The sequence below is a fragment of the Myotis nattereri genome, assembly GCF_964212035.1.
Source record: "Myotis nattereri genome assembly, chromosome: 7".
Taxonomy (NCBI): Eukaryota; Metazoa; Chordata; class Mammalia; order Chiroptera; family Vespertilionidae; genus Myotis; species Myotis nattereri.
In genome coordinates, this window is record NC_138082.1 from 39880085 (window position 1) to 39902458 (window position 22374).

The window sequence follows — 22374 nt, forward strand, 5'->3', positions numbered from 1 at the left end:
TAGCTATAGGCTAATATAAATTGGGGAAAGAAGACAGCACACAAGCTAGAAGAATAATCGCAAGTGGAAAGCTAGCCGTTGATGGGTGCCTGTTCTTCTTCCAGGCTCCACTAGACACTCACCACCTATCTCTGTAGTTTCAGAGGCCCATGGAGGAGGTGAAACTAGGGGAGAGGCTTGAGAGATGATCAGGATTTGAAGGAGAGGATATTGAAGAATTATTAAATACTGGAGCTAAAATAGATAGGGTTTCATTAAGGATGTTGTCCATGAACAGGCTGCAGGAGGGGTCCATGAACTTCCCAAAATCATTTGCTTATCTGCATACCTGATACCATGGTCACTTAAGATGATCTCTTAAAGGTGATTGACTCTTCCCTTCTCACAAAGTGTATGTTCCACAGCTTCCACTGGTAACGTTGCAGGATTTAGCCATTTAGTAATGAGTATTTCATCTTACCAAAATCAGGGAGAGAGAGAGAGAGAGAGAGAAAGGGAAGGGAAGGGAAGGGAAGAAGGGGAAGAAGGAGGAGGAGGAGGAGAAGATGAAGGAAGAGGAGGAGGAGGAGGAAAGGAGGGAGAGAGAGAGGGAAGGAAGGAAGGAAGGAAGGAAGGAAGGAAGGAAGGAAGGAAGGAAGGAAGGAAGGAAAGGAGGAACAGAGGGAAGGAAGGAAAGGGAAAGAAACGTACTTGTTTTTCTCACTCTAGTTCTGTCTTCTAGGGTACCTGGAGAGCAAATGTGTGTTCACCACTCAGAAAACAAATCTGATGAACAAGAACTCCCAAGAATATATCACTTTGTTAAGGTTCTGTTCTTGGGGGCTGAGAATATGATTTACTCTTATTAATTTGTGTTTCCTTTAGATACAATGTATTTTAGCTCTTATAAATAATAATTATATTCCTGTATCAGTGATATACCTAACATAGCTGATTCCAAAACTAGATCATATTTAACATCCCCTCTCAAGGACAAAGCCACTTTCAGAAAAATTGTGAAATTACATGTATAATAATAATGGCCAGAAAAGAAACTCAGACATTGTTTTAAATATTTAAATATATTACTATACCACTTAATCCTATATAATAAAGAGCTAATATGCAAATTGACCAAACTGAGGAACAACCAGTCGCTATGACATGCACTGACCACCAGGGGGCAGACGCTCAATGCAGGAGCTGCCCCTTGGTGGTCAGTGCACTCCCACAGGGGGACCGCCACTCAGCCGGAAGCCGGGCTCATGGCTGGTGGGTGCAGCAATGGTGGCGGGAGCCTCTCCTGCCTCCACAGCAGCGCTAAGGATGCCTGACTGACAGCATGGGGAGCAAGTCTAAGCTATCAGTCAGACATCCCCTGAGGGCTCCTGGATTGTGAGAGGGCGCAGACCAGGCTGAGGGAACCAACCGCCCCCTCCCCACCCGCGTGTACGAATTTCATGCAGCGAGCCTCTAGTTATACTATAAAGTAGGGGGGAAAGTAAGGTTAAGTCCTTTTATTACATTATATTAATTACATTAACATATTTATAAATGAGAAAAACTTAAACCTATATATTATTCTATTGCAGTAATGAATAATTACATTATAGTAACAAATAAGTGAATTTTAATGAAATCAAAATTACACAAGAGATACAGTTTACATAGCTACTAAATTGTACCACTGATATTTTCTTTTTTGTTCCTTAGTTTTAAAACACATAATAAATTACAAAGAAGAATAAATTATCACTTTAAAGATATTAGCCAAAGTCAATGAAATATGTTATATGTAACTTCAAATTTATATTCACCGAGCAAAAATAATACACCTCACAGTTGTCACTGTCTCACTCTTAAATTTCAAACACGGATAAAAATTCTAGGCAGTCATGTAAAACGAGAGAATTGCAGTACTTCAAGTTCTGTTTCTTTGTCTATACAGTCACTATGATATCATTGCCTATTTCAAATCCACAACAAAATGCTAGAATATGAGTGACACAAGGTTTGCATACTAAAACTGCATCTGAAAGGAGCTTGAGTGATTCTTAACAACTAGGAACTTATTTTCTAAGTAAATGATGTAGCAGAGTCATTGTGGATTCGGAGTTTATTGATATCACTGCAATTCCTCTGTATGAACTTTCATGTAGTTAATGAAAAGAAAAGCAACAGTCCTGCCACTGTGGCTCAGTGGTTGAGCATTGACTAACAGACCAGTAAGTCACTGTTAGATTCTAGTCAGGGCACTGCCTGGGTTGCGGCTCGATCCCCAATGTGGGGTGTGCAGGAGGCAGGCAGTCAATTATTCCCTCTCATCATTGATGTTTCTATTTCTCTCTCCTTTTCCCTTCCTCTCTGAAATCAATAAAATATTTTTTTAAAAGATAAGTAATAAAAATGTGCTACTTTTAAGTTTAAACATATTACTAAAATTCAACTGTAACCACAGCAATGGTTTAGAATGTAGTCTTAGACTAACAATTTTTTTCAAGTAGAAATATTTTATTACAAAGTTAAAAATTGCCAGATTATAAGAATAATAAAAAGCAAACTGATTGTTCATCAATTTTATTATTGTTTTTAAATTATTTGCAGACAGTAAGACTCATTTCCTGAAGGTGGACTGGACTGCCCCACCTTCAGTATACCACCGATACTTGTAAATGTTTGTTAACAGAATTCTAGTTCTGCTTTCAATGGGTGTTACATTTAGCATGGGGGATGTGTAGTGCTGATTTATACTACAAATAGTTTCCTTTTTATCACTGATAATGCCCACTGAATGTCCTCTGAAATGTAGCTTTCATTATCTCTGAACTGTGAGCTTGAAGTGATTACCTGCTTTTTGCTCTGGAAAGATGCAACATTATTATTTTGAGATACATCGATGGAATCCTTTTATATGATGATTTATTTGTTTATGTCATGAATTTTATTGGCTTTTTCTTATATCATTGGAGAAGAATAGAAAAGTATAGATTCACTAAAGGGGTAGTTAGGTTATTTGTTATAGTTCATAATTTAAAATGTTTAAGCCAACAAAATGTTCACTGTGCTTTTTTAAACTAAAAATACTAACAATCTCTTTTTAAAATTTAATTTATACATTTACACAGATGGTCATATAAGGGGTATTCATTAACATCTGTAAATGTTGGGGAAATGATGGATGTCTATATTTGTAAAATGCCAGAATAGAATCACAGAATTTGCAGATGTAGATTTAAAAATACAAAGCTTGAATATCTGAAAGACATGCTCTTCAAGCTGGTTTTCTAAAGATTTAGACATTGAATGAATGCCTTTTGAATAAATTTTCATAAATGCAGGAAATTCTTGTTAATTTGGACTTCCATCGTTAAGGGTTTGTGATAATTCAGGTATAGGCTAAATTGGACTTTTTTCTGGCCCAAATGTTTTCTTCAAAGAAAATACAGTTGGATGTTGCAAAGGAGATTAGAGTACAGAGATTTAGAATACCAACAGAACCATTTTTTTTCAAGCTTACTTAAGCACTTTAAAGACATTCATTAAAATACAAGAAATGATATAATCCTATATAATAAAAAGCTAATATGCAAATAGACCAAATGGTGGAACAACCAGAACAACCAAACAACCAGTCGCTATGATGTGCGCTGACCACCAGGGGGCATGTGAGGAACATGGTGGGCATTGGCCACAGCGGGATGCTGGAGCAGGTGAGCAGGGTCACCAGACCAAGGTGCCTGTCACCGTCATCAGGGCGAGCCTCTGGTGGTTACTGAAAAGTCTTTGCTCCTGCGCTCCACAGTCCCACCCGCGTTCGCACCTTCTGCCAGTGCTGGCCCCGCTCACACCTGCAGCCGGCACCAGCGCTGCTGCTTGCACCTGCTGCCCGTGCCTGGTGCTGATCCCAATCACTTGGTACCATCAGCGGGTGCGAGCAGCAGCTGCTGGCCTGATTGCCCCCTGAGGGCTTCTCCACCTGCTCCTGCTCCTGCTCCTGAGAGGCGATCGGGGAAGCAGCCACCACTTGCACCAGCTGACGGTGACAGCCCCACTCACACCTGCTGCTGGCACTAGCTCCAATCGATCTGCGCCATCATTGGTTGTGAGCAGGGACAGCACCATTAGCACGTGAGAGTGGCGGTGATGGGAGTGGGGCTGCTGACAGACAAGGGACTGGGGGGGGGGCACTGCAGGGGGTGTTGGGCGGGGGCGTGGAGGATGGGCTGAGACCAACCACTGTGCCTACTGCAGCCTCACGGCCCACAATTCCTTTCAACAAGCATGAATTCGTGCACTGGGCCCCTAGTTTAAAAATAATTCTTACATATTTTGATACATCACCTAAGAATCTCTGTTAACTAACAGTTACCAACTAACAGCATTTTCTCAAAAATGTTCTACTTTCTAACTTTTTTTTTTTTTACCATTTCATTATGCCTTTCATCCAAATTAGTCTACATTAATGAGGTTTTTCTGAAATTATAATCATTTAGTAATTTATAATACTATCCCTTTTTTAAAGCACATATTTCTGTGACTTGGTTAGAATGTTTCTGAAAATATTTTGAGTCAAGTGTTTTAACTTAGATAATATATAGAATTTATATTGCAGGCCAAATAGACAATGTTTTGAGAGATGTTTAAACCAATTTATTTATCTGTACTATCAAATTAACTGAATGAACAATAATTCACTGATTCTGTGTTCTGACCTGGGCCTTTATTTTTTTAAGATTTTTTAAAAAATATATTTTATTGATTTTTTACAGAGAGGAAGGGAGAGGGATAGAGAGTTAGAAACATCGAAGAGAGAGAAACATCAATCAGCTGCCTCCTGCACACCCCCTACTGGGGATGTGCCCGCAACCAAGGTACATGCCCTTGACCTGAATCGAACCCGGGACCTTTCAGTCCGCAGGCTGACGCTCTATCCACTGAGCCAAACAGGTTAGGCCTTTTTTTTGTTTTAATACTCACCCAACAATATGTTTTTTTTATTGATTTTAGAGAGAGAGGTCAGAAGAGAGAGAGAGAGAGAGAAACATCGATCAATTGCCTCCCCTTCACACCCCAATTGGGGTTGGAACCCATAACCTAGATATGTGCCCTGACCGGGATTCGAACCCTCAACCTTTTGGTGCACAGGATGACATTATAATCAACTGTACCACCTGGCCAGGGCTGACCTGGAGTTATCTTAATAGACAAGTGAATGAACCATTGTATTTAAGAATTGTTTTTTCCTCCGAAACTGGTTTGGCTCAGTGGATAGAGCGTCGGCATGCGGACTGAAAGGTCCCAGGTTCGATTCCGGTCAAGGGCATGTACCTGGGTTGCGGGCATATCCCCAGTAGGAGATGTGCAGGAGGCAGCTGATCGATGTTTCTCTCTCATCGATGTTTCTAACTCTCTATCTCTCTCCCTTCCTCTCTGTAAAAAATCAATAAAATATATTTTAAAAAAAAGAATTGTTTTTTCCAATAAGTGGGCAATTGATCAGTTATGACTGATCAAGCCCCAGGCCCCAAAAATCATACCAACTGGTGACCCTGACTCCAATCCACTGCTTCTGATCATAGACAGAAATAAGTTGAGACTCTAGAGCAGTGATTGTCAGTGTTTTTCATCCCATGGAACACATAGACTAATTACTAAAATTCTTCAGCACGCCAACAAATATAATTTTTGCCAATCTGACCCAAAAAATAGCTATAATTTTGATTCATTCACACAAGATGGCTATTGTGTTGGCTGTTGTCATTTGTTTTTATTTGACAATTTAAGGGAAAAGAGATCAGGGCCCCTGACTAAATAGTCAGGTATTGCATGTTTTAAAAATTCTTGCAGCACACTTGTTGAAATTGCTGATCTAGAGGAAGTAAGAGGTATTAATTTGATTTTGGCTGATTTTGATACCAAAATCTTCGCTCTATTAGTTACGTAGCATCCTCCCAATTCAGGTTTCTAACCAGCTGTGCACATCTCCAGTCAGTTCTTGCCACTGACCCCATTGTTTGCAGACTCCGCTCACTATGGCTTTCTTTTACTTCAGTCAACCTGCCAAGCTGCTTCTGTCCCTCCCACTTTTGGTCTAGTCCGCACTTCTCCTTCAGGTCTCACCTTAAATGTCTCTGCCTGAAGAGCTTTTCTAGAGTCCCCAGTCTAAACTCGCCCCACTTCCAATAATTTTTACCACCCAGTGTTTTTCTTCTATGACATGTATCACGGTTTGTAATGATATCTTTATGCAACTCTTTGTTTAATATGTGTTTCCAGCACAGACACGCAGGCACACACACACGCACACAGTTGATGGCTCCATAATCACAGGACTGAGTACGTTTTGTGCATTGCTGTCTCTCTGGTGCCTAGCACAGTACATATATTTTCTTGAATAAATGGTCTTAAGGGGATTTTTTAAAAAAATCTTTACTTTATGACAACCCAAGGGTTGTCTGAGAATTACTGAATCCATACTCTACAATGAACACTATCCTTTACATGACCTTGAAGGTCACATTCCCAGACCTCTTTTTACTTCCAGATCATTCACTCCAAGGAAATGAAAATCCTCTTTTACCAGGGTGGCTAAGGGAGAGTCTTCCGTTTTGGATCTCTCCCGGTGGAGGCTGTTTGGATCCTGGGCTTGGGGCTTGCTTCAGTGGTGTAGTGGCTAAGAGCCTAACCTTTTAATCCTGGGTTTGAATTCAGGGTCTTCCGTTTCTGGCAGTGTAATATTGCATAACTGCCTAACTCTTCAGAGTCTTCATAAACTTGGGCTAATTATATTTGCCTCAAATGTTTTCATGAGGATTAAAAGAGATGCTGTCTTTTAAGTTCATAACATAGTGCCTGGTACATAGCAAACAATTAATAGTGATTTGTCAGTGTTTTTATTTTTGAATTCAGAGTAGATTTTGTAACCTGACATTGTGTTTTTAGTCTTTCTGGCTGCTGTGTTCTCGCTATGGCTCTGCATTCCTCAGCTCTTTGAAGTGATGGGTGAGGCGCTGTAATTTTCCTGGGAGCAGTAGCTATAAATAAGCCCTTTTTTCACACCAACATGGCCACCACTGCACTTCTTGTGCAGCGTTACCAAATGTTCTTCCAGCACATAAAGACCTCCTGTTATTTTCCACTTATTTTCTGAGGTTGTTTTGAAGTTACAGACAAGTATTTTAGCATTAAAGGTGTTATTGTTCCTCAGTAAGGTTATACTAGTAATTCCTTTTGGAGAGTTGCATGTAAGTATTTTTAATTATTTTTCCTCTGGAATTTTTCCTTCCCTTGACCTCTATTTCATTACTCTCTGGTACATCCAGCTTTTCTGGTGGCCTAGTTGCTTTATCCTGTGCTGACTTTTCTTCCTCATCTTACCTGTTAAATATAGCTCTTTCTCAAGATTCTTTCTTCAAAATGGGTTTTCTCCTCTCTGGACTTAATTCCTCAGGAATCTTATATATCCCCAGAGTTTTATTTATCATCTTATCACGTCATTCTCAAATGGATGTCTCCAGCCCCAGCCTCTTTCCTCAACTACAAATTTTATTTCCAGTTCTTTGTTGGACCTCTCCACTGTGTATCTCTTAAGCAGTCTTAATTTATGTACAAACTGAATTCTCCTTTTCCTCTGCAAAATTTTCATCCCATCATAACTGCATATTTTTAATGGTTTCCACCATTTTCCTATTCATTTAGACCTGAAACTTGTAGAGTAAGCTCCAATTATCTTTTCTTCCTCTACCATTACTTTAATTCTATTGTCAAGTAGTAGAGTCTTTCTCCATTCATTTATTCATTCATTCATCCCTGTAATCAGTATTAATCAAACATCAAGAATGTTTTAGGCAGTGTGCTAAGTGCAAAAGATTGAGTGAAAAGCAAAAATCTTATAGGTACAGGCCCTATCAGCCATGTAGGTCTTGAATCAGCCACTTAGGTCTTGAATATGATGATTTTAGATTTAAAACCAAAAACAGTGAAAAGGCATTGAGTATTTTAAGCTGAGGAATGACATGATCAGATTTGCATTTTGACAATATCACTTTGGCCCCTGTGTGGAGAACAGATAGTAAGAGAGCAAGAGGAGCCCTTGGGTTATCCCTAAAGAGGTTATACTGTAGTCTAGGCAAAAGATGATGGCAGTTCAGACCAGGATGGCTATGGTTGAGATGTAAAGAATTGGCTTGATTAGAAAAATATTTAGGAGGTAAAATCTATAGGACTTGGGGATTGATTGAATCTAGAATGTAAGCAGAGTGTAACAATGAGGTTGATTCCTGGATTTGGCTCTTACAGCCAATGTAGAGTGATGCTATTGGCAGAAAAGGAAGGCTAGAAGAGGACTAGGCAGAGACAAGTGATAACAAAAGTTTGGTTTTGAACTTATGTTTAAGGTGCTTTGAGATCCTGAAGTAGATCTGGAGCCCAGAAGAAAGATCTGGACCAGAGAAACCAGGAAATTATTGCTGTAGAGAGAGTTGGGAGGATGTAGTGTGGAGTAGACTGGGAAGTTTGGAGTGAGAAGACAAGAAGGCCTAAAACTGAGTCTTGGGATATATCAACATTCAATGACTGGGCTGGGAAGGATGAGCCTGCAAATGGTTCTGAAATGAAGGTGGAAGGACACCAACCTAAGAAAGAGTAAAGCCTGGTAAAGAGTGCTTTTCTAGGAAGCAAGAGATCAGCAGGTTCAGGTGTACCCAATTGGTCAAACAAGATGAGACATAAAAGATTAGGATTTAGGGCATTGGTGTCTTGGTGATGTCTGTTTTAGTGGACTGGAGTGGACTGATTAGGGAAGACAAAATGGAGATGTGCCTAAAATGAATTTAACAAATCAGTCTGATAAAGGGAGAGAGTGATGGGGTAGGGGTGAAGGTAGGTTGAGGGATGGTTTATTTGGGGTTGGGAAGATCTGAGCTTCTTTAAGCACTGATGATAAGGAAGTATTGGGGAATAGGGGTTGAATATATATGTAAAAAAGAGAAAGGATAACAGACACTGGGATGGCAAAAAGTAACAGCATCTTTAGTGAGAGACTTAACGGGAGGAATAGCTCCTTTTCTATAAAAGCTCTGATTTTTGGTTTACAATGCCCCTGCAATTTGAAATCTACATATTTAAGAGCACCATTACTCCCTAACTCACTGTGGTAAGAATCTTCTCCTCATGCTCCTCTTTCCTCTCCTCCTAGTAGGCCTTTGCTGGGATTCGACTATGCCATGACAGAAGGCCTCAGTGGCTTCTCATTACTTATGTAATTAAGTATGCTATTTGTTAACTACCACCCACTACCTAGTATTTAAGGCCTAAATAATCTGGCACTTGCTTTTCTAATCTTTTCTTCCACTCCTACTCTACACTCACCCACATTCATGTTTTTCTAACCATAAATTGTTTTTTCCAGGCATTTTTTTTCTTATCAGTCTTCTCTTCTTTTGAGAATATGTGCCTCTTGCCTTCAAATTCCTTTTTATTATTGAAGACCCATCTCCAGACCCTGTCTTTTCTTCAGTGTTCAGATCATTTTATTAAGCCTGGGGCAGGAGGTGCACATTTTGTTGCCTGATTTCAAGAAATATGCTTAGGAGAACATATAACTACAATACATCCATAATTATAAATTAGGGTATAGAAACTAATTAGGAAAAGACTTAATATCTGCTTTAATTCAATTAAAGCACTTAAAATTATTTCTAGTTGTGAAAGAAGAAAATAATCATTTAAAGTATCTAATGCCTATTTTGTATCATGGACAACAGAACAACCTTGGATACAACCCACATGTCCATCAATAAGGTACTGTTGAAATAAACGATAGTTCATTCATATAATGAAATAAATATACACAACCATTTAAAAAATCAGAAAACTTTCTAATTACTCATTTTTAAAAATCTCTAAGCTCTATTGCTAAATAGAAAAAGCAAACTGCAGAACAACATATGTGGTATGTAGGCATTTGTCTAAAAATGGAGGAAAGGAAAAATACAGACATATGTATATATTTGCTTGGTAGGCATCTAAATGATCTCTGGCAGGATACACAAAAAGTAACAACTAGTTGCTGAGTCTGAAAGGTAGACTTTTCACTGTTATACTTTTTTAAATACTTTTAAATTGTATAATTATATTACCTAGACTAAAAGGAATATAATGCAGCCCTGGCCAGTGTGGCTCAGTTGGTTGGAGTGTTGTCCCACACCAACATGTGGCAGGTTTGATTACTGGTCAGGGCACATAACTAGACTGTGGGCGTGATCCCTGGATATATGGGAGGCAACTGTTTCTCTCTCACATCGATGTTTCTCTTTCTCTTTCTCTCTATCTCTCGTCCTCTCTCTAAAAAAAAATAATTAAAATAGAATACAATGTAAACTTAAAAGAACACAAAAGTAATGGTTAGCAATGGTTATACAAATAAAATCCTATAGAAATCATGAATGATTCAAGTCCAAAGATTGTAGATCTGCCAAAGTGGCTAAGAAAATTATTATTCTTTTGAAGCCTTTCTGCTCATGCAGTGGGCTTTAATTTTGAACTCTTTACACCACTTTTCTAGATGATTGTGATGGCCTGTCTTCTACTTTGCCTCACCCCAAACTCCCCATGATACACATTAGCTGTTCTCTATACAGTAACCAGAGTGATCACTGTATAAACAGAAGCCAAACAAGGTTACTCCTCTGTTCAAAGCACTACTGGGATTTTCCATCTACTCAGAATAAAAGTCAAAATCCTTATAATAGCCATTTGCTGTCCCCTGGACTGGAAAGGTTCTTCTCCCAGATATCTAACTGGTCAACTCCTTCACTTCATTCAGGTCTCTGTGCAAATTCCTCCTCAAAAGAAAGACTTTTGTTGATACCTAAAATGACACCCCATTCCACATAGTCTATACTACTTACCTTTTCTCATTTTTTTGTAGCACCGCTTAACATATTCATAAGGTATCACTTATCACTGAGAACTTAATATATAAAATATACTAGAGGCCCGGTGCACAAAATTTGTATCCTCTTGCAGTCCGGGACCCCTTGGGGGGATGTCTGACTGCCAGCTTAGGCCCGATCCCCCAACACTAGGATATCCCTCTCAAAATCTGGGATCCCTTGTTCCTTACTGCCCACCTGCTCACTTTTTACCACTTGGCTTGCTGCTCCTTAGCACTGCCGCAGAGGCGGAAGAGGTTCCCACCACTGCCGCTGTGCTCACCAGCCATGAGCCCAGCTTCTGGCTGAGTGGTACTCCCCCTGTGGAAGTGCACTGATCACCAGGGAGCAGCTCTTGCATTGAGCATCTTACCCCTGGTGGTCAGTGTGCATCATAGTGATTGATTGTTCTGGTCATTCCACTGTAACAGTTGCTTAAGCTTTTATTATATAGATATATAAATTGCCCAGCCGGCATGGCTCAGTGGTTAAGTATCAACCTATGAACCAGGAGATCAGGGTTCAATTCTGGGTCAGGGCACATGCCCAGGTTCAGGCTCACTTTCATCATTGATGTTTCTCTCTCTCTCTCCTTCTGCCTTTCTCTCTGAAGTCAATAAAAAAATATATATTTATATTTTATTATTTCTCTCCCCATACCAGAATGTAAGTTTTACTAGACCTACTTCCCACAACACATAGGATGATGCCAGGTATTTGTTGAATGAAAGAATAAATGGACAAAACCCCAACGTTAAATTTCTGCTTCTAGATGATTCCTATTCTGTCCCATATATATTATATTCAATGCAACAAGTCTTTATTTAGTGTGTACCATGTAGCAGGTGTTATAGAAGACTCAAAGATGAGTAAGACAGCACTCACATTGATCATATTATATATTATATGGACAATCTTTGTTGTGATTATTATTGAGTAGAACTTTTAGGTAATATCATCAGAATCAGATACTAGAAGTCCACTTAGCATTTTACTGATTATATTAAAATAGGTTGTTATTTTTGGGTGAATAAAAGTTATAGGCATTTTTATTTTAGTTTTGCCTCCACTAGACCAATCTCTTATATGTGAAATTAATCTGGATTTAAAACTTCTAATTTAATCTGGTACTTTAGTGTAGACATGACCACATGTTGGTTAGGTGACTGGTATAAATGTAGTTTCTTTATTTTCTGTTATTTATATTTGCATGTTTTGAAAGGATATTGTACTAATCTTTGCTTTTATATAATTCACTTAATTTTGAATGATCAAATATCTGCTGAGTTTTAAAAATTGGTTTAGGGCTATAGAGTATGAATTTTACAAAAACCTAATTGTTAAAGAGGTTTACAAATGAATAATGAGACATAAATAATATATTAAACATATATAAAATCTTACTAAAGCCTGTTTTAGCCAATTTTCTAAGCATTGCACTTTTAAAGTTCCTTTGGCACTTTGGTCAACACTAAGGGTATTACATATCAAATATTTGGAGACACAATGCAAACTCTAATTTTAGATTTGTTTTGTATCATTCATGTAAATTTTTTAATATGGAAATGGAAGGAAATGTACTACTTTCTAGCCTGATTAAAAATTAATATGTAGAAGCCTGGGAGCCTAATTTAAAAGACCATCAGAAGACTTGAATTAGTTAGATGTAGAGTCACAGCTTTAATGCGTGGACTTGAATTATATTGCATTACTTATCACTGAGTAACAAAAATTGCTCTTATACAGCACACAATGGCAATCCATTTCCCCACTGAAAGATAGCAGCACTCTTGAACACATTAGAAATTTAGGATATACCTGTGAAATTGCTATAAACTCTGAAATAATTGGGAATTATTAACTAAAATTTCCCAGTTTAATATAAAATGTGAAATTAATTTAAGAATGGTAAATAATTTTTACTTTTAATTACTTTGGGGTGGGGAAATCATAAAATAAATGGCAGGAAAATCAAGTAATTATTTAAAAATTCTTTCTCTTTTGTAATGAATCATAAAAATAAAAGATGATATCATATGCTTCATAAAAATTCTAAGACTTAGAAGTTCAAACAGGTTACATTCCCAAATGTATAATTCTTTGAGGAAAAATATATATTTTAATAAATTATAAATGCTCCCATTATTTCATAGTCAAGATTATGTTATTGTACAGAGCATTAATTTTCCCACTTTTGGCATGTTAACTTAGAGAATCTGATTTGTCAAGTCATTCTGTGTGGAGTTCATGATTACTCTTCCTTATGAATTGGGAGGAAGATTTAAGGGCATATTTCTCTAGGTTCATTTGCTTCACTTTGCCTCAGTTAAATTCTAGTGTACATATTAGGACTTTATCATTAAATTAACACAGATATTGACCCCTACTCCAAAAGACAAAGTAAACATATCTTTCAAAAATATATAATGTAATGTAAAATGAAGCAGTAAGCAGTCTTATTTCTTAGGATAAGCATGTCAGATAGTTTTTGCTGCATTCTTAACTATATTGTGGTAATGTTAAAGAAATTACATTAAATAAAACTCATTATCTATTACCTATATCGAAAAAAACTACATAAGCCTATTTTTATTAAGTTAGAAGGAGGAAAACTGTTTTCAAAATGCAATCTTTATAACTTATAGAATTCATAAATAGAATTAAGAAATTAATATTCTGGGATGAACTTTACCTTGATATATATAAAATTTGTTTTTAAAAGGATATAATTTTAAATTATGGCCTAATTTGCACTGGCCAGGTAGCTTGGTTGCTTAGAGCATCATTTCGGTATACCAAGGTTGCAAGTTTGATCCCCGGTCAGAGCACATACAAGAAGCAACCAATGAATGCATAAATAAGTAAAACAACAAACTGAACAACCTCTCTCTCTCTCTCTCTCTCTCTCTCTCTCTCTCTCTCTCTCTTTCTCCCCCCCTCCCATCTTTCACTCTCTAAAAATCAATACATAATTTTTTTAAAAAATATTATGGCCTAATTTGAAAATGAAAGAACAGGAAGAGAGAGCAGAGTTGAACAAATGAAAGAATTTGTGGCTCAAATCAAAGCCAAGTTCAAATAACTCTCTTTTATGCCTTGCCCTGCTCTACTCAATTCTAAACGGGAAACATAGGGTATATGTTTGAATAGCTAAGGAAAGAATCTTAGATTGTTGGAAATCTCCTAAAATTAAGATTCCACCTTCACATAATTGAAATATAAAACTCATTGGGGAAATGAGATAAAATTGTGATCACTTAGAATTCAACAAGAAACCATTTTATTTTTTAAAAGGACTTTTTAAAAAGCCACTCTTTGCTGTATTCCATATGATTTTAAATTCAAGCTTCAGTGTTTTATTAATTCATCATGTAAATTCTGTCATAGTTGTTAGGTCCATTTATAGTTTCTCCATGTTTCCATGTGTAGAGTGCTTTCACCAGTGAATCATGCACCAGAAACATGAGCATCAGGACTCTTAGCTGATTAATAGGCTGCACTGGAAAAATTAACTGGAAGCCCACTTAAAGATCTTAGTGTTTTAAGAAATGAGTTAATTTGCCTACATGGAAAAGCTGTATAATGTGAACTAATAGAATATAATGCTCAGGTATTCAAATAGTGGCGTTATAAATCATCTCCAGGCCGAAACCGGTTTGGTTCAGTGGATAGAGCGTCGGCCTGTGGACTGAAAGGTCCCAGGTTCGATTCCGGTCAAGGGCATGTACCTGGGTTGCGGGCATATCCCCAGTAGGAGATGTGCAGGAGGCAGCTGATCGATGTTTCTCTCTCATCGATGTTTCTAACTCTCTATCTCTCTCTCCCTTACTCTCTGTAAAAAATCAATAAAATATATTTAAAAATAAATAAGTAAATAAAAATAAATCATCTCCAACCCATGAACGCTACTTCTGTCTTGTGATATTTGATAGAATCTAAAGAAGGCCAAAATTAGTAGTCTAGAGTGCACATAATTTTCTTCCTAGATGCTACCACTTTTGTCTTTAGTGATATAGAAATATTTGGAGTTGATGGGATTTTTTTGCATATATATTATAAAGCCAGTAAATATGACATGCCATAGCCAGAACTATGGCCTTGCAGGAATCAGAGGACACCATCCACACTGAATTATACATGTGAGTGCCCTCCACCCCCAGAGAGTTATGTAATATAGTGGCCCCGGACAAGCCATTGTAACCTGGAGTGTTTCACTTAGCTAGAAATTAGAAATTAGCAAAGAAAATTGTATCTTTTTAAGCTATAAATCTCATAATGGTTATAATTTTTTTCTAGACTTTGTTTTCAACAGGTCATAGTAGATGAAGATTGAATAAAGTGAATATCAAAGCCCGTAGTATGTCATTACTGATATTGCAGGTCTTGTTTTAAGTATCAGCAGAAAGACTTACCTGCAGGCTTTGGATTACATAAGCTTTCCTTCTGAGTGCATCTTATGATGTAGCTTCATCTCTGAGAGTGTGTGTGATCTTGTCAGTGCAACAAGTATATGCAAAGAGCATTTTAATAGTTAAAAATAGTCTTATATTAAAGCAAAGATTCAGGTAATCATCTAGCTATTACTCAGTAATCTTTAGTTGGTTTCTTAATAGGTTTAACTATAGTATTTCAAATGCCATGCTTTTATCTCAAATAATTATGAAAGCTTCAATATAAATAATTTTTTCTTTTAATATATGCTTATAGTTTGGAGGATAAAATCTGTGACATAAAAGCAACATCTTCATAACCATCTATACGAGGTGCCTACCAATAGAACTTCTTTAAAAAAATTTTAGACAGCTATTGTGTTTTTTCTTTTACAGCAGATAATTTTTGAGGTAGCACAACGTGGCAGCCCTTCCCTGCTGTTCCTTTTATCTCTGTGCTCTCGTGACACGGAAAGGTGCATTGCTTAAGAAACATTGCATAGTTCACAGAACTTCACTGCCCGGCACCTGCTGTTCCCTTTGCCTGACGTACCTCCCCGTTCACACTGCCACTTCGGAACTCTGTCCCGGAGCAGGACACAGCTCTCACGTCCCTTTTTCATGAAGTTTTGGTGATCCCCTGCAATCCGAAGAGATGTACCTCTCCTCTGCTGCCCATAAGCCTCTGTTGCTCTTTACCTCCCATTTACACTTCCACCCTCTGCTTCGGGTTCTAGTTATTTGTATGCATGTCTTTTCTTAACAATCTTGCAAGTAGGGGTCTTTGCTTTTAAACTTTCACAATGTCTAGCACAAGATAGGTGCTACATAATTCCTTGTGGAATAAATAATCAGGTTTTCCCCTTGTTAGTTTAGCCTCTTTTTATGCCAGTTCATTTGACATCTGTTATGTTTGGCATTTTAGTGTATAGAGTTTTTCTGAAAATTAACTGGCCTCTGCTATTTCCCATATAACACTGCTTAACACATTGAAATTTGCCTCAGAAAAAAAGAAGATGCCAATAGTTTTAATGATGATTTTTTTTTTAAATTAAGGGAATAGTTCAAATTGCTTTTTGAAATGCAAAACAAATGGTTTAATTGGTAAATAAATAGTTGAGGACTTTCTCCTGTGATATCGTCCTTTCCCAGACACTTTGTGAGTTTCTTTAGGAAGTGAACACATTCAAGACATCATGTTTCAACATCCTAGCCACTTCTCTGAAGCACAAATTAGAAATAAGTTAAAAACTAAAATGAGAGCACAGTGAATTTTAGAATTTCTATTTTAATTTTTAAAGCAATACATTTTCTTGTTATTCATCATTTTTTTGCACCAGTAGGGTCCCAAGAATTGTAGAGGATTCGGGAAAGTGAATGGCTTTAGCAACAAAAATGGATATGAATGAAAGAAAAAAATCATTTCCTGTTTCTCTACCAGTGGGTGGTCAGGTGGCTACCAGAGTGACCTCTGAGAGGAGACGCTAGATACCAATGAATTCTTGCATGGAGATCAGAATGGTGGTTTAGACAACTCTCTAATTCTGGCAGTTCTTGGCAAGAGGTTTTTTTGATCACTCGAGTCGGGAGCACAGTATCGCTTTTGGAGTGGAAGCAGAAAACAAGCCATTAGTGCTAGACAAATATGTGTCTGCTGGTTAGTCATTAAAGTGTAAAGTACAAGTCAGTTTGGTCAACCAGGTCTCTTAGAAGTGATACAAGAGCCATTGCTGATTGAGCTTGATTGTGTTGCCTAGTTCATGGGTTTTCTGGCTCTTGTCCTTATTTCTTTCACTTCTCAAATAAGGAGATTCCTAGATAATTAAGTCAGGTTAATCATGTTACTAATTAATGGTGTCTCAGTTTCACTTGAAGATTTGCCAAGGATTTAGATGCTGTTGACACTACCTCAGATACAGAAGTGGGGATAGCAAAGTGCTAATACCGAGAATACCACTGGGGCATTGAAAGGATGCCTAATGTGAGTGAGTGGTGCCTGCCACTGTCTTTATTCCAGGAAATTTCCCAAACAATGATCAGTAGAAGCTAAGAATCCTTGTACTTCTCTCCATAAGCAGAACTCAAAAGGAAAGTGAATCATGGCTATGGACAGTTCTTTCCATCTTGGCATCCAGTGAGGTGTCATTTAGCTGGATCTTTATCCCAAGTGCTAACTGATGCTGTTAACTTTCTGCATTGATGCCAGTAATGAGGAAATGACACTCTGCTTCTCTTGTGCGAGGAGGTTTTATTTTGAGAACCGTATGTTTCTTTAGCCAAAGGACACTAAAGTAAACATCTCACTATTCAGTATACTTGGAAAGAGGAGGAGGTCTGCTAATATCCATAGAAATTATTATATACCTAAAAAGTGGGACTTTTTTTTAGCTACTTACCACAAGGATCAGGCCTAATATGTTATGCTAGTACATTTCTCACGAATTAAGTAGGCATTCCGTACTCAAAGTAACTTCTATTAAAATATAATCTTTTACTAAGTGATTAAAAGTGTGTTTTGTTTGTATAATTTTTCACTCCTTATAAAATTATAATGTTACACCAGTGTGAGTATGTATATGTATAGTGTATGGGTATATAATGAAATAGGGATACACATGTAAGCATTTCAATATGCAAAATGGCTTCTACACCTACCTTTGTGAATTTTGATAAGTTATTTAACTTTTCTATGCTATATGCTATTTTTTATTTGTAATGTACTGGCTAATAATCCTACCTTACAAAGTATTATGAGAATTAAATGAGCTAATACATGTAATACATTTAGAACTATGTTTGGCAAAGGCTTTATAATATTATTCATTATTATTATAACTTCACATTATCAATTTTTAAATGTGTATTTGTATGTTTTCTTAGTTTATACCTACCCAGCTATATTAGCTGGATTTAACCATTCTTGGTTGGTAATAAATCAGACTTAAATAATATTACACTTTTCTCCTCCCTTGGGATTTTTCCAGCTCAACAGAATACATAACGAGAAGTCCCTGAGCAAACCAACAAAGAGCAATGATAAGTCAATGATGATCTAAAACAACACTTATGGATAGATATTCAGGAAGTTAGGGACTGTGTACAGTTAATACAAGGTCACTGACCTTGGGTGATTGGGGTTATACACTAGAAAAATGACTTATATATCTGTTGTTGAAACATAGAATTATAACCTGGCTCATTCTGTCTATTGTCAGTTCTACCTACCTACCTACACAGATACACACACACACACACACACACACACACACACACACACACCACTTATATCCTGCTTGCTGAGGAAAATGAATGAAAGCTTTGGTATAGTAATCTTCAAACACATAAAGTTATATAAGGAGAACTGATGTAAAAGTGTTATTACTTTAGAAATCCTCTCACAAAAACTAATTTTATCTGATAGTTTTATTATTCATTTCACTTTTATAAGTAAGCTAATATGTCATATAATGTATGTTTAATTTTTTCACCAAATGGATATTTATATTTTCAGGGTCTATTCAAAATGAAATCAAAGTGAATATACATATTCATTTTTTAGTCTCTACATTAGTACTTGATGCCAAAAAATAAAATCCTTGTTCTTCAGTCAGAGGGGAATTTTCCAAATGTCAGTAAATTGACTAAATGTTTTCTTGTTTTGCTGTAATTTGTTTTTGTCTTTTTAAGGTTTTTAATAGTCACTTGTCTTTATCTCTTTTCTTCCTTTTGATCCAATATTGAAGTCACAGTTCTATCCATGCTTCATGTATATGTGAATGTAACAATAACTGCTTAGACTTCAGAATCACATCAGAAATCATAAACAAGGACTGTCCCTACCCCCTTTGTGGCTTACATCACCTATTTCAGAACTGAAATCATCAAAATGTTATATGAAACACATGTAGGTGACGCCAAAATGCAGTGCCATCTTCACTCACTAGCAAGTTGCTTTGTTACATCACTTGCTCTCAGAGCAGAGTCCAGAAGAAACTAGATTCAGGGCAGACAGGTTTTTAGCTGAAGGAGGAAACAAAATGAAATGGTTGTGGAAGAATATGCATGGGTAGGACACTCAAAGCACCTTGCTATCAGCTAAATGTTTGAAAAGTAACCCCATCGGACAGTGTAGAAGGCACTGCTATCAAAGCTTACCTTTGTCACAATTTTGTGCTGGCCCTGTTGTCCTCTGGTTCTCAAAGACACAGGTCTTCCGTGTTATAGAGAAGGTTTCAATATGCAAAAACCTCTTAGATACTGTTCTACCACTTCATTAAATGCCAAAACGTAGCCAAGTTCTGAGTGGTAAATGTCCATGTTGCATAGGATTGAATGTATATTTTCCTGCATGATCATCCATTGTGGTGTTTGTAAATAGCCAAAAAAAATGAGCCTGATTTGTTCTCCTTTGTAGAGCCAGGCCGAGGCCCACTACAAAGGAAGTAAACATGCCAAGAAGGTCAAAGCACTAGAGGCAACGAAAACTAAACCCAAAATGGTTTCTTCCAAGGACAGCGCAAAGGCTAACCCCAGCTGCTCCATCACTCCACTCACAGGCAACAGCTCTGACAAATCAGGTCAATGACACTTTTTGTTCTTTACATTCTTTGTGTTCCTCTGGTCCCTTGCCCCAACCCCATTCTCCTCCGCTCAGCTGTTGCATGTTTTCTCCATGATTTGTTTTTAAAATATTAATATGTTTCCTTCACAGGAGGTTATGTGTTTGCATGGAATCTAAGCATTTGATATGTTACCATTCCATGTTGTTAAATATATACATTTAAGTATATATGTGTGCATAAATATGTATATATAAATATGTATATATGGTCTGCTTGGTCACAGTGTGTTTAGACAAAAATCAAGAAATGGACCTAAAATACTGACTTGACTTTATGATTCCTTTCTATTCATTTTATGTTTGATTTTTACTCTAGATTTTTGTCAGTGAAGGAATTTTTAAACTTATCTACTAATATATGTTTTTGTATTCTTCTACCACAATGAAGGGGAATGGAGGAGCAAAATGGCAAAGTTTTCTGAGAGAGTGGCATTATTAAATGAATCTGAAAACATGCTCTATATTTAATTTTTTAAGATCTCTGAGAGTTCCACTCAGAGTTACAAATGAACTCTAGGAGTTTAAGGGAACTATGTACAAAGCAATGAATTAACTAACAGCAGAGCTTTGGTACTTGGAGATGGGCCACTAGTAGAAGTACGTTTTAAGAAGAGCCCATATTTCACAGTCCCAGTGAATCAGCAATTTTTCTGAGTCAGTTAAAACTAAATGATTCAGAGAGAAGAGGAAAAATTCATTTTTCTAGCATGTACACCATGAAACAGGATGTTTACTAGGCTTTCACACACACACATCTACCCTCAGGGCCCAAGATGGATGAGTCATCTTCAGGGCCCAAGATGGATGAGTCATCTTGTTTTAGTGGCTAGTTGAGGACCAGTGTCTATTAAAGGAGACAAAAAGAATATATCCCTTTCTCTGTTTGCCTCTCCCTTCAGAAACCTCTCTGTTGTTAGAAACACACACACACACGCACACACACACATGCACATGCACACACGCGCACACACACTTCTCTTCTGCTCTTCACATCACTGTATGTTTTGAGGAAGAGACTCCAGAATGCTTTCCTGGGGCTGCCCAGGGCCATTGGAGAATCATTTCATTACTGTAAGAGGAAAGTTTACAAAAGCCCCTTTAGCTAAAAGAGACTGTGTAGGACAAGACTTTTGTTAGTTCGGCCCCATAAATACTGGTTCCAGAGCTCTGCAGTCTAGGAGGAAGCTACCCCAAACTGGTAATAAAGACTTTTTTGTTCTTTATGTCATAGAATCACTGAATTGTGTTATCTAATGAATAGGTAATAAATAGTGGATTATTTTATCACACTCTTTTAAAAGAACAGAATACATATATATAATCTAATTAATTTTAACCCAGGTCGATCAGGAATTAAGGTCAAATATTATCTCAAGTTTACAAAGCAGCAAACTGAGACCAGGTCCCTGCTGCGGCAGTTATTTGCTGGAGGTTACCCAGTGTTTGGAAGAACAAGATTCATCATCTCCGGACTTCCTGCCTGGTTTTATTTTTTTATAGGATATTGTTGCTTCTATGAAACAATACTCTGTCAAAGATTGTATTATCTGGATTATATACTTGATTAGAAAAAAATATGTTTCATTAAAGGCAGTTAAGTAAGAATAGCTGTCCTGTTCGCATTTTAGAAGTTGGCGTAGAATTAAGTGTAAAATCCAAAGAGATGTCTTTTATGGTCTCCGAGGATCTATCCCAACTTTTAATGACACATTAATGGGAGTTCAAACCATAGTAGGAAGGAGGAGAAATGTGCTTTGGGAGAATTGGGGTCAAAACACAGCAAGCATTAGGCAGCTTTAGGAAGATGGTGAGAACATATTGGCCAGACACTTTACCCAAATTTCTCCCTGGAGTTCAAGTGCCATAATGCCATATGACAATACACCTCCCTGTGATAATATGCCCCATATATCAAATTGAATGTTCTTTTGTGACAGCATTTAACCACTCATAGCAGGTTCAAAAAAAAAGAGCCTTTGAAAAACCTTATTTCTTGAAAATAATAAAATATTGTGATAATCAACCTAATGATAAAATATTTTGATAGTGAACCTAATGGTCCATATGTCTAGTCTTTAGCAATAGATATCAATTAGATATCAAGATTGAGAAAATACATTTCTAGTTCTCCAAAGTATGTAAAGCTATTTAGAGCTAAACAGCCTTTAGTCGGTTGCTGTCTAAATAGATGAATGCCAATGGAATGACTTAAAATGCTACAGATACTTTTATAAATGCAATTAAGAGCAAAGATGATGGAACCAGCATGTTATGCTTGAAATATAACAATAGGAACACCTTAAATTTATTCCGTTTATAAGATTCAGTCACATATAAGTTTTCATATGACCCTCTCAACAACCCTGTAATTGGTAGGGCTGAAATTAGTATTCATCTTTCATTGATTCAT

General features: G+C 37.1%; 1 protein-coding gene across 1 annotated transcript in view; it reads left to right on the top strand.

Moving 5' to 3' along the window:
* ZNF385B (zinc finger protein 385B) overlaps window positions 1-22374 on the top strand; it is a 350869-nt gene that overhangs the window by 310782 nt on the left and 17713 nt on the right. The window contains exon 5 of the mRNA XM_081095256.1: window positions 19758-19920. Within this exon, the coding sequence (XP_080951382.1) occupies window positions 19758-19920 (163 nt within the window). The remainder of the gene's footprint in view (window positions 1-19757; window positions 19921-22374) is intronic.